General features: G+C 36.5%; 1 protein-coding gene across 3 annotated transcripts; it reads right to left on the bottom strand.

Moving 5' to 3' along the window:
• Positions 1–2,565: 2,565 nt before the first annotated feature.
• On the bottom strand, positions 2,566–26,139 carry susd2 (sushi domain containing 2). 3 transcript variants are annotated; one of them, XM_077241540.1, is made up of 17 exons: positions 26,077–26,121; positions 25,904–25,964; positions 25,680–25,773; positions 25,326–25,524; positions 24,048–24,196; positions 23,541–23,708; positions 22,761–22,935; positions 22,023–22,224; positions 21,718–21,803; positions 20,911–21,179; positions 20,245–20,388; positions 20,004–20,162; positions 19,325–19,573; positions 18,314–18,592; positions 17,273–17,449; positions 10,236–10,332; positions 2,566–3,747 (listed from the first exon to the last, which is right to left on the bottom strand). In XM_077241540.1, the coding sequence occupies exons 3-17, from the start codon at positions 25,759–25,761 to the stop codon at positions 3,687–3,689; spliced, it is 2,496 nt and encodes an 831-aa protein (XP_077097655.1). In that variant the 5' UTR covers positions 25,762–25,773; positions 25,904–25,964; positions 26,077–26,121; the 3' UTR covers positions 2,566–3,686. The 3 variants fall into 3 exon arrangements, with proteins under 3 accessions (XP_077097655.1, XP_077097654.1, XP_077097653.1); XM_077241539.1 differs by having other exon boundaries at positions 25,680–25,770; positions 25,904–26,139; XM_077241538.1 differs by lacking the exons at positions 25,904–25,964; positions 26,077–26,121 and having other exon boundaries at positions 25,680–25,887.
• Between the last annotated feature and the right edge of the window lie 378 nt (positions 26,140–26,517).

Genomic DNA, 26,517 nt, shown 5'->3' with positions numbered 1-26,517 from the left:
ACTTTTTAGTACATCGTGGTGTAAACATACCCTTATATAGAACTGATTTTTTCAGTAGTGATTATCTACTACTATAGTGTGCAGCTTTAGGAAGCAAGCTAAAAATGTTAAAGGAATAGTACACCCAAAAAGACCCATTCACGGATCGGAGTTCATGCTTGTGTACTCATCCACTAAACTTTACATATTCATATTTATTTTCATCCAAACACGTTGTATTTGCTATAGAAATAAGCAAGAACTGAACATATACACTACTTTATAAATGTTTGGAGTCTTCACGAAAATTTTTTTAATCAAAGTTTGTTTTGTTAATTGTTTGTTTCGGTAATTTCAAATATCAACAGCGTTTATCAGAAATCGCTTACTGCACCTTTAAAGGCCCACTGAAGTGCGCAGCATTATTCAATGTGTATTACAAAACGTAATTTCTACTGAAACAGGAAGACAGGGCCGGAAATATCAATCAGCTCCTCCCCCTTTTAAAAATAGCCAATAGCGTTTCGTTTATATCACAGCTCGGCTTGAAGAGTTGAGCTCGCTAAAGCGCAGTTTCCTACATATCACTTTAAAATATAGCATTCTGTGCAGAATTTAAATGGTTTCGATACATTTTCTGGTGTGCGGTGACTCGCGCATTTGACACACTCTGCTATCGTGTCTATGGACTGGAGCAGACAGTGTTGTGTACTGCGGTGGTTCCCGTGACACTAACGTGAAACCAGACTTCATTTGCAAAGGAAAGCATATACACTGTCTGAATAGTTCCCTATCCCCTATATTGTGCACTATGTGCCATTGACCATGTAGAACGTGTGAATAAGTGACCGATTTCAGCCGCCACTTCAGCGTTTATTTATAATGTATGGGGAGGGATGCTTTAGATTCTAGAGAAAATACGATGAGAAGCTAAAGTGCAGAGTGATGTCATCAAAATCATTGATACATATTGAGAGACTGTAAGTTTTGAATGCTTATATCTTCTAAATGCGAATTTCGTCAATGTTTTGTAGCACACTATCTTATAAATAACAATAAGGCTAACATATTCACACTAAAAGCAATTTCAATTTTGATTGCATGGGGACTTTAAATAAAAACTGATGTGCATTTGACAGAACTTTATCAATGTTACAGAAGTTTAAGTAGAAGTTTAGCAATGTCACAATTCTTGAAAAGCAAGTTCAATTACGTCTTGGAGGTAGCATTATGGAAGTGCTGTCACAGAATCATGGCAACCCTGGCAAGCTCTAAGCACACCACGCATGATGACCTTCATTTTATACCAAGCTCAATCTAAACAAAAACCAGGCTCAACAAACACCAATGCAGATTCATTTAGTAGAATTAATACAAAAGACTCAATGATTCTACAGCAAGACAAAGCTGTACAATTCAAGTGGAGCTCATGTGAAATTCTAAACACAGATGTTTCTGTAAAAGCAAAACAAATCGAAGTTGAAAATAAATCATATTATTGGAGTACTTTTTACAAGAAAATACTATTTCAGTCTTTCAACTTCAAAATGTCACTTCTAGTTCAATATGCCATTTCTTTGTAATTATTTGTGAAATCTAGCACTTTCTGAGTAAATCCTGCACCAAAACATTTTCAGTTTGTCTTCCGTCAGATTGCTCGACTCTTGACCGAGTTGATTCTGGGAATCCTAAACTTTCCAGAGTTGAGGTGTCTGGATATCTGCCCGTCTGAGAAGCTGATGGATTATAAGGGTGACAAGCTGACATGAGCTTTAAGAACATTTACAACTGCACAAAAGTGTCAGACAAACCTAAGATGTGCTAAATCCCACTGTTTAACAGGATAAAGGGGTAATGTAATGAGAAATTTGGGCTTTGAAAGTAAACAGGTCAGAACAAATCAGAGATTTACCTGAATTTCACTTCAGTTAAACTAATCAAGCTAAATAAACTCAAGCACTTGAAAGCTTTTACAAAAGAACGTATTCATCTCATTTGGAGTCTGAATAACCCCAAGTGAGTCCTGCTCCACTGCATCTCCCTCCCAAGGCAGACTAACACATGAAAAGATCTGAAATTGGAACAAAGTAAGATTAAACGTCTTCTGTCCTTATCTGTGAAGACCACCGTGGTGTGGCGCTCCACAACGGTGCTGCGTTTCTTCGTTTTAGAGTAATGTCTGCAACCGAATGTTTGGCAAAAGACACAATGAACATCTGCAAGTGGGAAAGACTTCTAGTTCAAATCACATACACAGTGGAAACACTTATTGTCAAGTGGTCCAGATCATTTTAATTGGGGTGAGCAGTGGCCGCACATGCTGACCATCTATCGCTCAGAGTCATCAGGGCATGAGCCGTACGTTCCTCCTGTTTCCCATTCTCTTACCTGCGTTTGTTTTCTGAAGGAAAATTTACTTGAGTCAAAGCACTGTGTGGCTAGAACACGGATAGGTTTTCTGTAGAATTTGCAATTGTAGACTGATCCAGCTTCCCTTATGCCAGTGCTTTTTTGCGGTTTGTGTGTAAAATGAGTCAAAATGAACACAAACTTCAGATGAACAAATAAAAATAAACTACACAAAAATTGACAAATCAAAAAAAGAATTTTATTTCAAAATCAGACTTGAAATGTAAATGTAGACTAGCAAAAAGATGTTCAAGACAAGTCCGGCAAACTCACACATAAGCTTTGTTCCAAAACCTAGTGAGTGCCTTACTTTCTTAGGCCTTCTAAGACAGCATCATAACCGTTATGGGATCTTATTATAAGGCCCAGGTGGAATATGCAGACATGTAAACTGGTCAAATTTGTTAAATTGATCTTAGACTACAACATGCTGTTGGTAGCTGGAAGCATATCCAAAATCAGCCAAAATATTAAATATATAAACATGCAAGGGGTGAGATAAGAGTATAAGAAGCAGCAGATAGGCCTATATATTTAGATACATTTCAACATATACAAAAACATTGTAAAATATATTCCCAATATAGATTTTAAATGCATGCACATAAATATATTTTTGGTAATTTTTAAGATTCTTTTTAGGATTTGAAACAATTTAAGAATTTTTTTTTAAGATTTGAAAAATATTTACTAAATATATTTAAATATATTTCAGCAGTACTGTTTACAATATATATTAAGCAGATATCTGAAAAAATTCTCCAGGCCAGAAAAAAATATTTTTTGTGCCATATGGGGATTTTTTTTTTCACTGAACAAAATATTCTGGTATTGTGCTAACTGTGATGCCTCCTGTGATGAAATTTTAGAAGGTAGCATCATCCTGTTTCATACCATTTGGAACAGTCTTTGTGTCAAAAGCAATTCTAATGCATTAAAATGGGCAGCTCAATACGTTTTAGAACAGAGCTATTGTTCAAGTGGTGGAGTCTCCCAAGTGAGGTTCATAGCCAGAAAACACAATTCTAGAGATAACTTAAAGGCATCAAACAGAGGAACAAGTCAACGCTACAGACCAGATGGATAGGAGGACATTACACTCATCAGATAATCCGATTTTGTACAATGTTTTCAGACATATCAGTCAAAAAAGAAACTAAACTACTATCCATGGCCAAAAATGATTGTTAAAACAGATTATTACATTAGAAACATAAGATTTATACATTTATACATACAATCTAATACTGAAAATAAAATATTTTTACAAATGTTTAAGGATGTACACTGGATGAACATCACAGATGTGATGCATGCTGCTGATAAGTCACCCTGTCGCCCTGTTGTTTCATCGCCTCTCTAAAAAAAATTAAGACAGTATAATCATCATTTATATGTACAAACTATCATAATGGCTATATTCAGAAACACATGAAGGAACATGCATTAAAATTGCAGGCATGCGCACACACACGCGCGCACACACACACACGCGCGCGCGCACACACACACACACACACACACACACCCTTTGGCTACCCACAGGTGTACAGAAAGTCCTGGCTCTTTGAATCTGTCCGAACCATTATGATCAGAAAAAACCCCAAAGGCTTTTTCTTCATGGCATTCCAAGAGCTCATTAAGACTATCATCTTTTTCTTGTATATAAATCACAGGCCTAACAGAACCAGTTTGAAAGAAGATCATTCTCTCTTATATAGTCAGAATGTACTGTAGAAGTACACACTACAATATACGTAGATAGCTTTAGACAAAACACAAATGGACTTAAAAAATGATGAATCTTTTAACAAAACTTAAAGCACTGCCAAGAACCACAGAAGAACCAATTTACCCATTTAGGCCCTGTTTACATCTGGTATTTAGAAGCATTTTCGTCAATCCGATCACAAGTGGACAACACAAAATACAGGTGTAAATGGGGTCTAAAACATTCTTTCGGCCACTTCCATAAGGAGTGGAAAATGCATTAGAGCATATTTCATTTTTAGTGTAAACACTCATGTGGTCGAATGTGTTCGAACAGTCACAAAAGACTGACCTAGTCTCCGTGTACTGACCAAATGCGTAAACAATAAGCGCTAGCTAGACAGGATTTAAACTATGTCGACTGAAGAAAACCCAAGTTTGGTTTGAAGACGAAAAACGTACCAACGTTCTCATCTTTCCTGATTTCCAACACGCACTCTCCACGTTTGCAGTGGCCTCGTCTATCAGAGAATAAATGGCAGCTGCTGATCTCCATCTCCTTTCACGTTCATTCGAAATTGTGCGAGCTTATTTCGTCCATTAGATCGAAAGATCTGAAAAAGCCTATAAATTTACCCTCCCCTCGAAGAACTCAGGACAGAAGTGGTTTAAGGTGGACAGAAGAGACGGATTATAACAGGAATGTGTCTCCCTCGTCTACTTGTCCCGATCGTCCAAAACGCATCTTAATACCAGGTGTAAACAGCACCTTAGAAACAATTTTTTTGAAAAACTAGTAGTTATAAGTAAAGTGAAGCATGTTTTTTTTGTAGCTCGGGTTATTTAGTGTGAATTTGGCACCACTATACTCACTCAAACTAATTTCCTTAAATGTTTATAAGCCTAATACACTCCATGAGCCTTTATAATTATAAGATACAGTAAATCTTCAGTTGGCAAAAGTGTTTACTGATAACCATCTCTCCTGTACGGGCCCCTGTTCTTACTTTGATGTGTGATAGGACCAGAATGAGGAACCATAATAGCACATTAGAGTGTGTGTGTGTGTGTCAGTGTTAATGACTTTGCAGTGGGAGGGAGAGAGGCCTGCTGAGGCCTGCTGGGAAATCCAATCGCTGGAAAGTACCAGGTAGTCTGAGGCAGGTAAGCACGTAACACACACACACACACACACACACACACACACACACACACACACACACACACACACACACACACACACACACACACACACACACACACACACACACACACACACACACACGCACAGATGAAAGAGGGAACAAAAGAAACACACTGATGCCGACACAGATACATATGTGGCGACATAAAGACAGACATATACTCCACAAACGCACACACATTCAATCACAGTATACACATACACAAAGAGGGAACTTAAGTGGAAGTAACAATTTAAAAAAATTACAATGAGTGTAAAAAACAACAGTTTTTATCTGTGGCCGGACTAAAAGGCTGGAAGACAAAAGAACAAACGCAAAAAATCCTTTTCTTTATCAATCAAAAAGTTTGCTTTTGGGTAAAAATATCTTAGTCTTGGACCCACTTAAAATATTCACTTTATATTAAGTGTCTTTAACTACTACTGTACTAACATACTACTGGACTAACATTTAAATAAATATTTGATGCAGTGCAGTGTTTCCCACAGGATTTTGTGAAACTGTGGTGGGTGGACCTCGTTCTCTCTAGGGGGGTCCGGGCGCAATCTAGTTTTTAAGAGCTCCAACCCATATTCAGTGTGCAAATTTAACAAAGAAAAAGTATGTGCATTGACTTGTACCTGAACTGTAAAGGGGACTCAGACCTCTTTTTAATTGTGATATAGTGTCTCAGTCTACATTGCAATACATAATAATAATAACAATAATACTCATATGACAGTAAAAGCCATATATTGTAAAACAAATGCACTGAAAAATAAAAGAACCTTTCATAATTAGTTTTGCCCTAATTTGAAAGAGATAAACACAAGCTTTTATTTTGACGACAAATGCAGTCAAGCTTTTATTTTGGTGGAAAACAATTTTACAAACCCGTCTCATTACAAATCTAGTGAAATGCTATAATCTTCAACTATGCAAATGTGAAAATAATGCCTGTTACCTTCCCAAAAGCACGCTAAACTCAGCTCATGCACAGATGGAGTTCACTGCATTCATTCACTGTGAAATGAGACCGGAGAAGATCACGTGTTGATCGGGTGAGCGAATGCAACTTATATTTGCGCAGCGCATAAGACAGTCTTTTGTGATTTGATAAGGACACAAAGCCTTATCACGCTTTTAATCTTAGTTTGTTTGATAGCAATGATTCAAAGCATGACAATGACATTAAAGACCTTTTATGTTATTATGAGAAGTTTATATATATATTTTCGGGCCATCACTGTCTACTTAATGAATGGGAAGCACTTGAATATATTTGTGGCGGTCAATGTTGATATTGTGGCGGGCCGCCACAAATAAATCAATGTGTGGGAAACACTGCAGTGATACAATTGTGTACATGCATGCTTTATATTTTATACATACCTGCATGTAATTACAATTAATTTCTGTAGACACAAGTAGATAGTAGATTAGATAAAGACACTTGATATAAAGAGGGACCTTAATCTTAATCCATCATTAAAATAAAATAAAAAATTGCATAAGAGATTCAGACTTGTTTTCAAAGAATATATTTTATATTATAGTTATATTTTTTTACCCCATTGGCAGTTTTTTTCTTTTTTTATTGTATAAATCTCTTGAAATATGATAAAGTTATTCAAAGTTCTTAAAATAAAAAATAAATGGTTTTCTAATGGGATAAGTAAAATAAACTTAAGATATATTCTCAGAAAACAGTTCTTATCTTATACATTTCTGCTTCTCCAGTAAATGTATCTTGTTTTAAGAATGTTTAAATATTTGTTCCATAAAACTCTTTTTACTCCTTTGTGTGTCTATTGAATAAAAGTATACAGACTTCTGGATTTTGGTTTAAAATGTTTTTCTAGTATAACAAAACCTATAACTCACATAATTTGATGTTATTTACGCAACACTGTAACAAACTCTACTGCAATCAATTGTGAGTTGTGAAGAGTGCTGTTAGCTTGGGAACTCACTAGGTTTTGAAGCAAAGCTATTTTGTCTTAGGTGAAGAGATTACATATTTGAAAGCTTATTTGAAGTGTAATAGCATGACGACAGAAAAACTAGAATTAGTAATGTGCCTGTAACACATATACAGTACTTGCATATGAGGCGAGAAAGAAAGGCCCTGCTTACCTGTATAACCACAAACATAGGGGTCTGTGACTGTGCGTCGTCACACCCTTGAGTTTTATCAGAGTATCTGTAAGGAGATGGAGCAGCGCTACATCCCTCTCCCTCTCTCTCTTACTACAGGTGTGCACCTTTGACTCCGGCACTCTCTGATTACCTTCCCCCACAGGATGAAAGAGGGATGGGTTTTATGAGGGGCAGGTGAGACACATTACCCCCCATGGCTGAAACTCTAGACATGATCTAACTGAAAGCTAGAGGCGTTAAAACCGGGAGAAAGGATGGGGGGAAATTACTAGAGTGGGGGGTGGAAAGGTTAGTGGAAGAGAGGAAGAGAGGTTGTTAATGTCTAGTTGTTGTGATGATGATTATGCAATCACATTCTTAGTGAACATGAAACTGTATAAATTGACATGACTTGACAAAAACAAAAAGACACACACACACACATACACACACACAGACACACAGACACACAAACACACAAACACAAACACACACACACACACACACACACACACACACACACACACACACACACACACACACACACACACACACACACACACACACACACACACACATATATATATAAAATAAAAGATAAATGGGTGATACAAATCATGAACTGGAAAAGTTTAATTCTATTATATGTCTTTGATATCTTCTGTGACATCAGTTTTTGGGTTTCCGGACCAGGTGAGCTTTATGACATCTTTATCACATATCAAGATTATATACGACAAAAGCAAACATTTAATTTGGAAAATTTTCTCATAAATAACTTTTAGTATAAAAAAAAAAAAACGCAGTTCGACTGCAGTAATACATTTTTATTTCCCATTATTATTTATTTAGCAATGATGCATTCATGCATTAAATGTATCAAACGTGACAGTTAAGACATTTATAATGTAACAAAAGATTTCTATTCCAAATAAATGCTGTTCTTTTTATTTATAAAAAAATCCTGAAAAAAAATATTGCGGTTTTCTACAAAAATACTAAGCAGCACAACTGTTTTCAACAATGATAATAATAAGAAACATTTCTTGAGCACTAAATCAGCATATTAGAATGATTTCTGAAGGATCATGTGACAGCGTTCAATGTTGCCATCACAGGAATAAATAAACAAATAAAAAGTAAATAAATAAATAAATAAATATGTATTTATTTATAGTACTGCATTAAATATTTATTTAAATGTTAGTACAGTAGTAGTTAAAGACACTTAATGTAAAGTGAATCCAAGATTAAGATATTTTAAGTGGGTCCAAGATTAAGATATTTTTACCTAAAAGCAAAATTTTTGATTGATGAAGAAAATGTTTTTGCATCTGTTCTTTTGTCTTCCATCCTTTTAGTCCGGCCATAGATAAAAACTAAATTGTATTTTTTTGTTAATTTGTTTGTTACTTCCACTTAAGTTTCCTCTTTGTGTATGTGTATACTGTGATTGAATGTGTGTGCGTTTGTGGAGTATATGTCTGTCTTTATGTCGCCACATATGTATCTGTGTCGGCATCAGTGTCTTTCTTTTGTTCCTTCTTTCATCTGTGCATGCACGTGTGTGTGTGTGTGTGTGTGTGTGTGTGTGTGTGTGTGTGTGTGTATTTTACAGTGTGTACATATATATATATATATATATATACACACAGTATGAATATGGGTGAGAATAAAATTCGGATGTAATACATCTGCCGTGTTGTCACTGTCATGTGGCCTACCATTGTCAGTTATGTCACTTCACTGCATTCACAACTCTCCTCCCAAGGTTTCATGGGATAGTAAAGTGTCCATCAAATGCGAACTCCAGTAGTATCTCGGCAGTAGTAGGTAAAGGGTGTATTTTTCAAATACTATAAATTTGGACATACTACTCTTTTGACGCCCTGGTTTCCGCATTCTATATAGTATTGAACGAGCATTCCTTAAAAGAGCTTATACTACGGAGCTGTTGAATGCTTGAATCTGATTGGTTGACGAATGTTCTAAGGTGTGCAATTAATTTTAGGGAAAATTTAGGGAAAGGGAGGTCTGACCGCATTACAGTTCCATATCACTCGCCAAATGATTTCAGTCATTTCAAACGGTCACTACAGCAACTCCCCACTCAAACGCACACACATACTGTACAGTCACACACTCGCACAGAAACGTGTTGTCAGACGTGCTCTGACGATTTTACCAGTAAAATAGTTTAACAACTTAAAAGCTAAACAACATTTCTCACTAGTGAGGTAATAACGACGCTGTTCTTGAAGCAGATCAACTTACTACTAAACTTACTGCTGCCGAACACTGTTGAGAGAAGTATACACTCTGGTAATACACATAGGCTTGATTTATATCTTTCTCTATCTATCTATCTATCTATCTATCTATCTATCTATCTATCTATCTATCTATCTATCTATCTATCTATCTATCTATCTATCTATCTCTCTAATAACTGCATTAGTCTGCTATCAGTGGCTGAAGCCTCCATTACTAGCTCTAAAATGACATATTGGAATTAGCAACGGATTAGATGCGCGAAAAATTAGGCCTACACACAAGAGCGTTTTAAGGACAAAAACCTGACAAATGTCTTGAAATACAACATTTGAACAATGTCGTGAGGTGTGGTAACCGTAGTATAAGTGGAATAATTGACTCCGTCGAATTATTATAAAATAATGCAGATCCAAAAACGTCACGTCGTGGGCATATAACCAACTCTGGGTGTCACTTATTCCTTAAATAATTTCAACTAACGTTAATATTCAACGTTTAAACTAAACAAATGAACTTGAAAAGAAACACATTTTGACTCACTTCTTCTGTTTCCTCGTGTACACAACAATTGCTATCACCATGACAACAACCGCCAACACCGCACCAACACTTCCCAGGACAATGGCCAATGTATTATCTGTAAAGAAAAATGTCATTACACATTTGTTAGTAATTCATAATAAAACATTGTGGTTATAAGTTTGAAGAAGAAAAAGATGGCAGTGATTTACTAACAAAACTGTACCAAAAAGTAACACCATGGATTTTCGGACAATAGCAATATGTTATTTTTGGTATGTGTGAATTAAAGTACCTTGGAGTAGTAATACTTCCACAGCACTTTTTTTGTAGGGGTTAAAAAGGACTAAATAAATGAGAACATGATTCTGCTTATTTTAACAGTGAAACAGTCGGGCATCGTGGAAATATCTAATTATGAATATTACAAACAATTAAAACTATTTTACCCAAAGTAACTGGAATACTACAACTCTAACACTGCAGCTGCATGCAGGGTCTATAACATGTTTTGCATTTCATCCAGTTGAGTGTTCTTCTGTTGATAAAATTAAATAATCAGTGAAGCTTTCCAATGCAAATGAAACTGTGTTCTTTATTAGAACCACAAACTTTAGCCTCAGGTTAAATTCCTGACATGTCAAGCATGGCTGAAGACATGTTTGGTTAAACAATTTGAGCATTTTATACAGGTTCATTTGGCATGTTTTTCCGAAACTGGAGAAGACTACTAACGATCGAAAGCACGCTGAAGGAAGGACACACACACACACACACACGCGCGCACACACGCACACCCTCTGATGTCCTGAGATGTCCTTCTTGAAGTTTCCCATTAATATTGCCCATTTGTGGGGTATAACTCTTTCTGCCAAATAACCACAGGATAAATGTGTTTGTATGCAAAAGAACACAGGTTGATCAGAACCAATCCCACTGGGAAGATGTACCATGCAAGCCAGGTCTCAGGTCCTAGATTGTTGCTATGGCATTGTTAGGATGTTCTAAGTGGTTGCTAGGGTGTTGCTAAGATGTTTTGAGTGGTTGCAAGGGTGATCTGAGAGGTTGCTTACTGGACTAAGTCAAAATAGCCAAGTCTCTACAACATTTTGATTCTTAAATGTGCTTTGGGACCCACCTTCAGTTGAAGTCTTAAGTCCATTATACATATATATATATATATATATATATATATATATATATATATATATATATATATATATATATATATATATATATATATATATATTTGTGCCTGTTTTATCATCAGATAAGACTAATCACTTATAAAAGTAATTGTACAGTATCATGCATACACTAGCAGATCAACTACTGGTAGATCTACAACTATTACATTGTTAAAAAAATTATAATTCTATATATAAAAAATATATTCACAAAAATATTAAGCAGCACGACTGTTTTCAACTAATAATGAATGTTCCTTGAGCAGCAAATCAGTATATTAGAATGATTTCTGAAGGATCATGTGACACTGAAGACTGGAGTAATGATGCTGAAAATTCAGCTTTGCAATCATATTTTAAAATATGTTTAAATTGAACAATTATTTTAAATTGTGATATCTATTTTAACAAATAAATGCAGCCTGGGTGAACATAAGATTCTTCTTTTAAAATCGAACTGGTCCCAAACTTTTGAACAACAGCGTATCTGTTATGATAAGTTGCAGATAAATGTAGAACAAACTCCTTTTAATAATAATAGTATGATCAATAATAATGATGTTTGTCCTTACAACCACAACTAATAATACTCTGCATTTAAAATGTGCAGCTGCTGCTGGCTTTTTAATGTCTACAGCACGGTCTTTGTTGCATTGAATGCGATGGGATACTGATGTTAACAGTCCGGCATGTATTTCTAGCCCCCTTCAAACGCACTAGAGGGCTGCAGGTGAATTGGACCGATGCTGATGACACATTCCCTTGGGAACAAGAAAAAGAGCAAGTTAGCGGCTAAACTCGCACTGTCAGTTTTATTCTGCATCATATTCCTCCTCCTCTCTCTGCTGCTGAGTTCAATCTGTCACAACGCATTTTCACTGGCGGCTGTGTCTGTCATTTCTTTATGCCCCCTCCCGTCGTGCCGTTCCACGTCCCTATGGGCCTGTGACTGTCTCACTGGGTTGTGCACTCATACGTGAGTGTCCTCTTTAAATATATATCTCTCTCTGCTCTTGGAACTTGGATAAATTATTTCTTATTCACTTTCACTGCTCTCCCTAATCGACTTCTTTCCTTCCCCTTAGCCGCCTTCCTCCCATCTTGTGCCTCTTGACGTATAGAGAGTTATAACCAGTGTAATTTGACAAAGCGGTACAGCATCAGTGCCATATGTTGAGACTCGGGGCATCTGCAGTACAGTGACGCACATTTATATACACACAGTCCAGATGCGGTCCGACCCAACAAAACAGCGATACCATGGGTATCACAGCTGCAGCATCCAATCAATAAAATTGTTACTCAAAATGCCAATAATAAACAATTTTAATTACAGATTAGTCAAGTCTGTCAATGAACAATGCAATCCTATGAAAAAAAAAACACTAAATAAAACCTTATGGTTATAATGTGAGCATTTTTCAAAATAATTCAAAGTGCCTCCATGCATGTTAATCAAGTGGAGTGTAACAAAAACAATATTTTTATACACACACATTACTGGTCATAAGTTTGGAATCGGTAATATTTGTAATGTGTTAATGTCACCAAGGCTGCATTTTTTAAATAAAAAATACAGTAAAACAGTAATTTTATAAAATATTACAATATAAAGTATTTTATATTTGAAAATATTTTAAAATGTAATTTATTCTTGGGATGTCGAAGCTAAATTTTCAGCATCATTACTCCAATCTTCAGTGTCACATGTTCCTTCAGAAATCATTCTAATATGCTAGTTTTCTGCTCAAGAAACATTTCTTATTATTATCAATGTATTTTTAAATAAAAGATTTATTGCTGCTTGATACTTTATGATTGAGTAAATACTGGTTATCGAAATAATTAGTTAGTTGCAGCCCAACACAAAACCACACGATTGTCCTTTTGGTTAACCTGCACTTTTCACTTCCTTCATTTCACCCTCACTTTCCTACTTTTTGCTCCTCTGAATATGAACTGTACTGGAACGCATGCAAATAACCAACTGTTGAGGGTTATTTGCTGGGGGTTCAGAGCGCTGTAATGGGAAGTCAATTACAGGCCGGGGCAGCTCTTTGATCCCAGCGCCGCTGACATGCTTGACAGGGATGTGGGCTAGGATGTCAACCTTTATCAGCCAGAACAAAAGAAAGAGAAGGAGAGAGCGAGAGAGGGAAAGTAGAGGGACAGATAAGCAGGAAAAGATCACCGAGACCCCACATGGTCTTGGAACATGGGAATAAACAGAGGTTTAGTGGGACTATCAATTCAAGTGACGGTGGAGTCCTGAGCCCCTCGATCACCAAGACACTATGACACATGTCAGCTCTTAAGAGCGCCAGCCTGGGATGGCCGACCTTCAAAACAAAGATAATGACAATAGACGTGCTCAAAAGCAACAAATACGACCATATTATAGGAATGAAAAGATGTAGTGTATGCGTGTGGAGTGGGGTTATCTGTAGGTAGTGCTTTCACGTGAACTAGAGCGAATTTGTCTGAATCCTTTTTGACAACTGAAAAATGTCATCTCTGCGCATCTGCTCTGAGTTTGGGTTGCTTATAATGCACATTCAGGAACGCAACATGAGACAACCATCTTTCCAAATATGTAATGACAAGCTCTTATAAACCGACTGCTGTCAGCAAAAGAAAAGCTTTAAGGGCACTCTGTGGTTTTCTGACAAAATAAAAGCTGGATGGTCTTACATTTGAAAATGAGATTAAGACGGGCTGATTAAATCTAACGATCGCTTATCATATCACGTCAAACCGTGCAAATTATACTTTGTTCTCAAATTGTTAATGTTAACAACATCAACATTGCGTATTGCATGGGCCCGGTTTTCGCATGGGCCCGGTTGCAGTAATGACGCAAAGACATGCTCAAATTTCCCATGGAAATCCACCAGTACCACTGGAATTAAAAACATTATTACAAGCTTACCGTTTTGAATCGAGCTAAGGCAAGCAGATAGTTGTGAACACTGGTTATGTACTTGCTCAAAAAATTATTTTGGATAATTTTTAACCCCCCCAAAAAAATACAGACTGCAGCTTTAAATACTTTTAAAATTAATAATAAAAAATATTTAACAGTTAAATATTACAATAGTAATATTTCTTATTTATTTAGTAAAAATAAAAACAACAATAATCATTATTATTTTGTAGTCATATTGATGTATAATCAACATTTTTGGCCAAATCAGAATCTTTTATTTAAAATCAAACACACACACACACACACACACACACACACACACACACACACACACACACACACACACACACACACACACACACACACACACACACACACACACACACACACACACACACGGAATGTGAGATGGTCAGAGAAAGGGAAAGATAGGAAAAGAGGGAGAACATATAAGGTACAACTGAAGAAGAGACAGGTAAGGAGAGAGAGAGAGAGAAAAATGGAAATAGAAGAGATAGAGGTAGGCTGTCAGAGAAGAGAAAAGAGACGGTTAAAGAGGAGAAAAAGACAGGTAAGAATAAAGAGGAATGAGGAACATGTAAAGAGGAGAGCAAGACGTGTTAAAAAGAACAGAAAGACAGTAGAGATGTTAGGGAGAGAGAAAGGTTTAGATGAAAAATAGACAGACACATAAAAAGAAGGTTAGGGAGAGAGATACAAAGAAGAAAAAACATGTATGTAGAGAAAGACAGTTAAAGAAGAGAGACAGGTAGGCAGAATGAACTGGTACAAAGGAAGGAGAGACTCGTAGGGAATCAGAGAGATAGGTGAAAAGAAAAGAGAGACTGTTAAAGAGGAGAGAAAGACAGACAGGCATAGAGAGAATGAGACAGGTAAAGAAGAATGACAGATATACAAAGAGGAGACACCAGTAAAGAAGAGAGACAGGTAAAAGAGGAGAGCAAGACATGTTAACCGAACAGAAAGATGGTTGGGAGAGAGATGAAGATAGGATAGAAAAGAGAGAGAGACGGGTGGGGAGAGATAGACATAAAAAAGGAGAGAAACATTAAGGGAGAGAGATAGAAAGGAGAAAAAGATGATGACAAGAAAGACAGGCAGAGAGACTTGTAAGGAGAAAAAGAGAGGTAAAGGAGAGAGAGAGAGGTAAAAAAAGTGGTGAAGACGAATAAAAAAAGGAGGCATCAGCAAAGAAGAGAGACAGGTAAAGAGGAAAGCAAGACATGTTAATAGGACAGGAAGACGGGAGAGACGGTAGGGAGAAACAGACAGGGAAAGTGAGACATGTGGGACAGACAAAAACTAAATAAGCCCAAAATAACCTGTTAAATTCAATGTCAGTACCAAAAGTTTGATAAAACCCTGCGTGCATTACCGTCCTGTCGGACCGCAGCAGTGTGGAGCGGTGCCCTGTGTGTGAGCGCACATATATCTAGAACATTTCCTGATGATAAATAATGATAACATAAATAATGCTGTTCAGCTGTGTGAAGTAATGGTGCAGTAATAAAAGAGCGCCTACACAAACCATAAAGTAACTGTGAGTTTAATGAAAACCCTTTATCTGAAAGTTTCAGAGTTCACAAATATGATTATCGAGCTGATAATAAACTCGGCGATCATTAATCAATAAAGCAGACAACCGCTGCGTTATTGATTTAGAAAGTGTACTTGTATGCAATGTACTTTTACTACCAGCAAATAAACGGCAAACATTGACCAATATCAAGTTTGACAAACTACAAGCTTCAAAGCATTGGCTGAACGCCATTAGTACCACACTTGTTTTTTTTTATGTGGATTTTTTCCCTCAATTCGAATTACCCAACATGTTTGCAATAGCGTGCATTTAATAAATTGAGTGGATCGCAGGCCTGATGTGTTTCATAAAGCGGGTTGTTGCTTTGTTTTGGCTCCTCAGTTATCCAACGAACCCCCAGAAAGGCCAGAGAGCCAGCGGGGGATGAATTCTCAACAGCTGTGGCGCAGATAAACCATTCATGTGTTTGATGGAGAGAGTCCAGATCAGATTCTAAACAGATCCATCCTGTAGATGCCTATCGAGAGGAAGTATGCCGTTCTGCTTTAATGAGACAGACGGGTCATAAGTTAACAAGCGCAAATACATCCAGGTCGGTCAGTATGACGGCTGCGCTCTCTGTCTGTCTGTCTGCATGACTGACGGATCAATGGACCGGTCCGTCTGAAGAGAAACGTCTCTTTAGAGACCTAAAAAGACTGTGGAGGGATGAGACACTGGGTATACACTACCGTTCAAAAGTTTGGTACTTTTAAAATTAATAATAATAATAAATTAAGAAATGAATACTTTTATTCAGCTAGGATGCTCTCAATTGATCAGAGGTGACCATAAATACATTTACACTTTACACAAAAATATTAAGCAGAACAACTGTTTCCAACATTGATAATGGTTAGAAATGTTATTTGAGCAAAATCAGCATATTAGAATGATTTGTGAAGGATCATGTGATCCTGAAGACTGGAGTAATGATACTGAAAACTCAGCATTGCCATCACAGGAATAAATTACATTTCACAATATATTAAAATAGAAATCATTATTATTTTATATTGTAATAATATTTCACAATATTATGTTTTCTACTGTATTTGTCAGGGTTGGTGATCATAAGACTTCTTTCAAAAACTCTTAAAGTCCCCGAACTTTTGAATGGTAGAATATCCAAAGATTGGACAGCAATTGTTTCAGTGAGATGTCTAAGATCACCCGTAATGAAATAAGGAGGAAAAAGTAAAAATAGAATCCTCTGCTATACAGCCTTCAAAGAATTACCACACAAGGACGTGAATTTTGTAAAGGGAAACACTGCCATCTAGTGGTTTGGAACGACTTGTGTGTGAGTAAATTATGACATTTTCCATTGTCTGCTTTTACCTACCAGCCACACAGTGCGTATCTTGTCCAGACCACATGCCGTCCCCTTGACAGGTGCGTTCCTGGGACCCATAGAGACTGTATCCATTGTTACATGAGAACGTGACCGTTGCCCGCTCCAGGTACAAGGTTCCTTCCTTCTGACCGTGGTTAGGTGGTGACAGCCAACCACAGGATTGCACTGAGATCACAAAGTCACAGCCATTACAAAATCATAAAAATATATTATACAGATAATAGTCAGATCATGTACAGGTCTCTAATGCTTTATAACTGAGCAATGGTCAGAGGTCACATTTTTAATAGCGTCCTGCTTTATTTTAATTTGCAACTGAAGTTTAATGACCAGCTAAATGTGATTGTGACATCACCATATAATGCTGGCCATTGGTCTTTAACCTTGTAACAAAAGATAAATGCATAACAAATGACAAGACTTCTATGAGCATGTTTAAAAAATAGCACTAATACAAATTTCAGGTGACCACAGAAAAGCACATTTTAGAAGATAATCATTAATAAAATAAAACAATTAAGCAAAATGATTTTAAAATAAAATAATAAAATAAAATAATTCAGCAAAATGCCTGTTGTAAAAATTAAGCAATTAGCTGCAAAATCAATCAACAAAAAAATGTACTTAAATATTTAGCAAAATCCCTGCAAGTTGTATAATTTAACAATTAGCCACAAAAGGCTGTAGTTACAGCAATTGTACCAAGGTTTTGTCAGGCTTTATGCAAATAAATAAATAAAATACAATATTAATAACATTATTTAGCAATACTGTAGATAATAAAATGAATAATATATCTATTATCTATGCTTGATTGGGCATTTCATTAACTATCAACTTTATAGTGCCAAGCAACAGCAACTTAATGTAGAAATAATTGAAGCATGAATACATAATTGATGAGTGGGTTATCGGTTATGTTAAAGCATCTTTAAACACGGCTCACCCGTGTTATTAACATTCCTGCAAAAATCTAAATAGTTTGAATTGGAAGCTTCTTCAGAATCGGTTCCCTGTGTTCCCACTAACCTGGTTCCAGAGCTTTCTTGGTGGATGTATGACTCCGGTAGGACAGTAGAGTGGCATTGCCTTGTTGCAGACTGCGCATGCTTAGTGCATCATATTTACAGAAGGAAGCCCCCTCTCCTGCACATAGGTTCAGTGTTGGCTCCAGCAGAGGATCCTCGAGGTCTTCAGTCATGGAAAAGTTAGGGATGAATGATGGATCGTGCTTTGGGGCATAATAATATTCATTCAGGAGGTGGGTTGAGTCATATGTAAACAGTGAAGTCTCATTCGTAATGGCCCCTGGTGAAGAAAAACACATGGTATTTTGTTAGGGGGGAAAAAGGCGGCAAAATAGCTTGAATCTTTGGAAATAACTTCATGTTTCATTATGACTGATCTTCCCATGTTTGTAATGAGAATGGTTTATAAATGCCAAAAAAGAGAAGCATTTCTAAAGAGAGGTTTCACTGCAGTTTTCCGACAGAATAAAAGCTCTATGGTTAACTGTTGTAAAAGCAAAGAAAAAAATATATTAGCATTGTAATTGTAATTAGTATTGTAACTATTATTATTATTACTAATATATAAATTGAAATTATTATTATTATGGAATCCTTTACTATATGATACAGTTTGATTAAATTTGTTAGAACAAAACAATCTTTTGCATTGCTTTTAACATCACATATGTATTTTGAAAGCCACATTTGATGCATGGATTAGTCATGGGATAAATATGAAATAGCTTTGAATTAGCAAACTAGCTTTACAACAGATGAAGCATTTCTTAAATATTGTGACGGAATGGCATCCTCCCCCTTTTTATCAGCGTCACCCCGTCCTTTAAATTGCCACCCTTCGCCAGGTTCCCGCCAGTACAGGGTGTGAAAGAGTGGAGGGAAGCTCATCAGCTCATGTAGCCTCATCCGATGACAAGTAGTATAAATTTGTATTTTCAGTTTCAATCAATATCATTGCATTGATTATACTGGCAGGTAAATTGAGTGAAAGTGAAGTGAAATGGCTACTCACAGCCAGCACAATATGAGAATATGTCCTGTGCACTGCTATTGGAAGGGATGATCAGGCCGTTACTAGAGGTGAATTCATCCTCAGGGTCGTCGTTCATCGTACCGAGGAGACCCTGTGTGTGGTTGTGTAAGTCGTGGGGCAGAAGAACAGTAAGGGTCATGACCCCGTCACCTGCTCTGACCTCTACTCCTGTCCCCGATGGAAACATCACCGTCACATTAGTGGGTTTAGGGGAAAAAACAAAAACACCTGGAACGACAGAAAAAAAAAAATAGACAACAGAGACTGTAAAATAGACCAGGAGGAAACAGATACATCATTATGTACAAACAAGTAACACAAAAACTGTAGATGGCAGCATGTCAATATTTACTGAGAACAGACGGCCCATAAAATGAATCTGCCAAGCATTATGATTTGTTAATTTGAATAAACAGAAAGCGTGGATGCCAATTTCATGCTCATTTATTTTAAGCTAATTATGTATTTTCCAAAAACACATTATTATTACAATTTCAAATAACTGTTTTCTGCTTTAATATATTTTAAAATGTAATTGGCAAATTGTGATGGCAAAGCTGAATTTTCAGCAGCCATTACTCCAGTCTTCAGTGTCATGGTCCACATGAAATCATTCTAATATAAACTGTCTTTGAGAGGATAAATAAACTGGTCTTACCCTTAAGGTCGATCCATATTTGCTCTGAAAAGGAAAGCACCTGTTGGTTCATTAAGACCTGGAGCTCATCTTCTTGCTCTCTGAGACGTACCTCGATGACATCAGAGTCTTTCTCCCTCATGGCCACTGAACAGAGTCGGGTCGCCATAACCACAGAACCTGAAAGGACAGTTTTCGTGGCCGACTCAATCTAAGATGTCTGATTCAATCCATTCTTAATACAGGAGGTTATAGAACTCACCATTCTCTAATTTCATTGGTTCAGTCCTGCCTTGCACAGACAGCTCATAGGCTGAAGAGTGAACCAGATTGTACTCTCCTTTCCCATTGAAGGTGAAAGTCACACCATCGAATGTCATGAAGTGAGGGTCACCAAGGACAGCAGCTAAAGGTGGAAAAGACCAATATTTGCACACAAATCTAAATATTTAGAGCAGTGGCCTATCAGATTTGACAGGTTTGCATTTGGTTGCATCTGGTTCATGACATTTCTAGATCAAACAGCAATCTTCTGCCTATCATTTCTTTACTATTACTGTCAAAAAAGTGACAAAAATGTAAATACTACTACTACTGCTCCTACAACTACTAATAATAATAAATAAAAAATAAAAAAACATTGACCCCATTTCACAGACATGGCTTAAGACTAGTCCCAGACTAAAATGTATGTTGAAGCTGTTTTAACTGAAAGCAACTTGCACTTGCATATCTTAAAATATGTCACTGCCATTGTTTTGTCTCAAGATTCACAACATGTTTTTTTTTCTAAGGCACGTTTATAACAGCTACTTAAATGTCCTAATTAAACTAAGGCCTAATCTTAATCTAAGCCCTGTCTGTTAAACCAGGCCTAAATAAATCAATTAATAAAAAAAAAGAAAAGTATTATAGATATTTTCTTTACCTGCTCTAGGAGGACGATATGTTCTGCAGTCACTGGATGGGCGGTGGGTGAAGTAGTATTGGCAGTTGTCTGACCACAGGCAGCAGTAGTAAAAACTGATGACATCATACTTCCAGTGTGAGAATGCTGGAACTCTGGGAGGTTTCTTGTATGGCGGGTTTCCCCAGTCGTGCCCTCGATCAGGGGTGCTGCCGCCAATAGAGTCCCCCGTGAGCATCTGCGCTCCAGTGCTGTCATAGCAACACTGCTGACCGGCACCATACTCAGGACTGCAAGAAAACAATACATCAACAGTATATATATATATATATATATATATATATATATATATATATATATATATATATTATGAGAGAAGAACAAAACACTAAACTTAATAAAGTTATTTATCTGACAAAATTATTCAGAAAAAAAAATACAGATACAGGTCTTATTTTACTATGCAAAAAATGCATTAAAAAAAAGCTCAAAGGAAAAAGCATACATCGACTAGTACGACATAATCAGCTATCGATATTCTGTTGGTTCTCTCTTGTTTTTGCATGTGTTCATAATTTCCTTGAATGACAACCTGGCCAAAAATTATGTCTGTACAATTTGTCATGTTTCATTGCACTATCACAAATTTAAAAAAATGACTACAAGCACAACTACGCAATATGCTTAAAACAATTTTAATAATATTTGAATAAAGGGTGAATATGTCAATTTTCTACTGTAACACACACACACACACACTGTATATAGATAAATGTAGTCCATATCTTTAATCAACTAATTGAACAATTCTGATTAGTGTCATATTACCTGCCCTGTATGGCTCTGACGCAGTGAACTGCACCTGGATGGTAAGTGCAGATACTACCTGCCTCGATATCACAGCCATAATCAGTCTGAAAAATAAACACGCACAACTCATCAAAAGGAGCTCAAGTATAGACACTTTAATAAATATAGATTAAGCAAAATTCATTAAAGTCATTTTACCTCATGTATTTATGTTGACAAAGGCCTGAATTTGTAATTGGTAAAGTATTCAAAATGCTCAAATAATTATGATGTTGCTGGTGTTGCAACCTTACTATCAGATAAAGTTATTGCTCTGGACCCACATGAAATCTGCCGGTGTCAGCACGAGCCTGAGCCAGTGTGCAGGGGCAGTCAGTGATCTCCGTCAGGAAGTTGGGCATTGCTTTCTCTTCTTTATCCCAATTGATGCACTTTTCCAGGGCCCAGCCTGCAGAGTCCTTCCTGAACGCCTCCTCTAGATGCCAGGCGACCGCATACGCCTCACTCCACAGGGCGTTGACATCTCTGCGCAAAACAAGTATGTCTTTATTCACTGGAACCATTCACTTTTCTGTGTACACATCATGAAATAAATTATGATATTATTGTCCCCATTATTAATCAAATAGGAAAATCAACTGGTTTTAACCATAGTGCTTAAATAATATGCTATGAACAGTTTTTTTTTTACAATTGCTAGGACACATTTCTCATTACTTTGGTAATTTTTTTCAAAATCATTCACACAGTTCTTCTGTGAATATTTTAAAATGTAATTTATTTCTATGATGGCAAAGCTGAATTTTCAACATCATTAGTCTTCAGTATCACATGATCCTTCAGAAATCATTCTAAAATGCTGATTTTCTGCCCAGGAAACATTTATTATTTTTTTTTTATAAATTCTTAATGTTTGAATGGTATCATTGTTTCCACAAAAATGTTAAGCAGCAAAAACTGTTTTTGACAATTGCAAAATTAGCAGTTTCTCTGGATTTATTATTTAGAGATAGTAAAAATCTGTAATACAAATACTAATATGAACTAGTAATGGTTCTTACTGGGCTCCGTCTTGTTTAGAGCTGGGGCTGACCCGCATGCTCCCTACGTCCCAGAGGGAGTATGGTTTTTCTGCGATCTGTGGGGTGAAACTGAAAACTCCACTGTTGGGAACATCTCTGCCCACAGTGTACAGATACTTCCACTCTGCCTCCCAGTTATCAGAATATGCCTCTCCTGTTAGTTTATCATAATAATAATAATAATAATAATAATGTTAGTTAATCCTGATAAATCTCCTATAGATAGATAAATTGATAAAATGATAGATAGACTCACAGACAGACAGAGCTATAGATAGATAGATACATAGATAGATAGATAGATAGATAGATAGATAGATAGATAGATAGATAGATAGATAGATAGATAGATAGATAGATAGATAGATAGACTCACAGACAGACAGAGCTATAGATAGATAGACTCACAGACAGACAGAGCGATGGATGGATGGATGGATGCACAGACAGACAGAGCTATAGATAGAAAGATAGATAGACTCACATACAGACTCACATACAGACTCACATACAGACTCACAGACAGACAGACAGACAGACAGACAGACAGACAGACAGACAGACAGACAGACAGACAGACAGACAGACAGACAGATAGATAGATAGATAGATAGATAGATAGATAGATAGATAGATAGATAGATAGATAGATAGATAGATAGATAGATAGATAGATAGATAGATAGATAGATAGATAGATAGATAGATAGATAGATAGATAGATAGATAGATAGATAGATGGATGCTCAATGTACTCACCGGTCTCATTGTAACCCCACAGCTCGATGTTGACTTTCTCTGCGTTTATTAGAGATGTTTTCCATATCATCTTTAAATCCCCGCTGACATCTGTTGTGCCGTAGTACTGCCACTGTGTGTCATTGCCCAGAATAATCTTGTGAACGGGACCCAGTTTACTGTGATGGACTAATCAATCAATCTCAGCATTAAAAGCAGCACTGCTACATTAAGACAAATATATTCCAATGAACTTGACTTAATGTCAAATGCCTCAGGAGGTCGGATTACTGATTACTCTAATCAGGACATTATGCAATAAAGCACGGGATCATACGTTAACTGATATCAGCTAGAAAAACACTAAAGGAATGTTAGAAACGAATGTCCGCTAGGTTAACACAATGTCACAATACTTTCGAAACAGCACAGCACGCATTTAAATGTGTATTAAGAAAGTGCAAATTAGATCCATTTTGATTGACATTCCTACAAACCTTAGTGTGCACTATGAAATGGGTATGTCACCTGAGAGCCACCTCCCTGCTCTGTCATAGTTGACTCCATCTGTGGACACCTCCAAAGGGACCCAGCCCGACTCATAGAGCAGCGGAGAGATACAGTGACCCGCACCACTCGCATCCACATAGCCCTCAGTCAAAATCTCAGAGTTGAACCTGTCAAACATACTCTGTTTAACACTGAACTGTATTTACAGCACTGGTCATATCTGATTGACTAACAGATGTTAATTTAGTATGCGCTTTTATCAGAGCCATTGAAGAATTCAGAACAGCAATTCACCCTACGGTGGCAGTAACATGAGAACATTTCCATCTTATCTCATTCATGAACTAGTTTGCTCTTGAGGATTGGGGAGGAACAAAATAAAGACTAAACACTTTTGGAATTTTGGAACAACCTTCAGCCAAAACTTCCTTAATCCCAGAACGTCATGATTGCTGAACATTGTGTATTAGCATTCTGTTCATTCATAGCAAGTATTACTATGTAGTATAACTTATATATTAAATCAGTGTTATTTTAGTATCAGTGAGATACTATTATAGTTTATTAATATTTTGAATTTGTTCTTATTTTTATATTTTCCGGTTTCATTTGAAGTTAAAATGTTAGTAATTTTGTGTTTTAGACATGCTTTAGACATTTTTATATGTCTACATAGTTTTTATTTCAGTTTTAGTTATTTTAGTATATCAGCGTAAGAAATATTGCCTAGGCAGCTGAAATAAAATTTTATTTCAAGTAATGAAAATGTATTTTATGGTTTCAATTTTAGGTAATTCTAATAACTGTGTATTATATATATATATATATATATATATATATATATATATATATATATATATATATATATATACGCAACCCCAGTAAAATGATGCCATTTTTGTATATAATAAAGAATTGCTATATGAGTAACATAGAGCCCATGAATTCTTAAGGAAACCTGGAATAGTTCATCCAAAATTTTCATCTCATTTTGTTAAAAAAACCCATGACTTACGTTGGTTTCTATGATCCATTCATTCTGAAATTTCAGTCTTTTTTCTTCACTCAAAGCTATCATGCATTGGGAATATTTAGAAGCTAAGAAGTTCATTGTCTGCATGTAAGAGAAACAAAAAAACAGTAGAATTTTTAAACGTACTCTTTTTCGGTTTCACAGTCATTCATTTTTGAATGCAACTGTGTTATGACAGATTACATTTCCTAAAATATCTGCAGTGTTCATGAACAGTTGGTTTGCGGCTTCAGACAACATCTACAAATCTGTGGCTCTCTTACCTGCAAGTGAGGTTAATGTTCTGCTCAAATGTAATGTTGAGCATTTTAAAGTCTGTGCCTCCCAGCAGAGATCCGGAGTGTGGTTCAATGTCAAGGCAAAACTGTTTATAATCTGCACAGCACTCCTTCAGAGATTCACATGTTGCATGACAGGAGCATGTGTGAAGCTTCTGACCACAGTTTCTGGCACATGACTGAGCTGCAAATCAAGTAGAGACACATTGCTGCAATTGCTCCACAAATTTGGCATTGCACTGCATTCTCAAGAAGACAGAATAACATGTTTCTTCAAAGCCTAACAATAGTAACAACACTTGATTATTACTCCAGTAACTACATGAATGAAGAGCTTACCTGCAGTCCTGGATAACAGCTGAAGAAAAAGCACTAGTATGAACTTATAGAGATGGATTTTGTCCTTATATTTGGATAACATTGTTTCTGGCTGCTGGAATAACACGAGATGTTTTTAACATCAACTTAAGTCGTCGTATGCAAACACAGTATAAAACACACGTGTGTGTGTTGGTCTCTCAGTCATAACATTGTGACAAAGGTCTCTCTCTCTATAAACGTACCTCGTAACTGTTTAACAGTCAAGGACACGCTACAGCAGGGAAGAGGCAATAAATGAACGTCCTGGCACAAGAAATATGCATATATCAATTATTTCTTGTAATGCTGTTATCTGTGCAATGCATTATCAGTGCACGTTCACATTTAATGGAATTATAAAGTTTTGAACTTGTACCACGTGCAACAGCTTTAGGACTAGGGACACACCAGTTGGGTGTGTGTGAGATGTGACGATAACGGGAATGTCCTAAAAATAAAGCTTCAAAATCAAAGTCCTTTTAAACAAGTAAATAAATAAGTTTTTATTTATTTATTTGAATAAAATCATCTTTCTGCGCATCAGTCGAACTGCTGACATGATTGATTCACAGCGCCAGTGAAGCGACTCCCTCTGAATTATGATTCACATCATTAGTAGAAGTCAGGGGGTATTATTATTATCATCCTTCAGTTGACGAAATGTTGACGGAATCTTCGATTAAGTTGTAATATTGTAAACTAAACTCTTTTCTGAAGGGTGTTTTATCCACTCAAGACCTCGACGGCTTGCCAATAGCCTATATTGTGAAACAAACACACTTCAGCATAGAGCTGCAACTGCTCTCACATCTGTGAT

This window comes from Siphateles boraxobius, unplaced genomic scaffold (genome assembly GCF_051911475.1).
Source record: "Siphateles boraxobius isolate OS27281-9 unplaced genomic scaffold, OSU_SipBor_1 24, whole genome shotgun sequence".
Taxonomy (NCBI): domain Eukaryota; kingdom Metazoa; phylum Chordata; class Actinopteri; order Cypriniformes; family Leuciscidae; genus Siphateles; species Siphateles boraxobius.
Note: the sequence above shows the minus strand (reverse complement) of the source record. Positions and strands in the feature narration are given on the sequence as shown.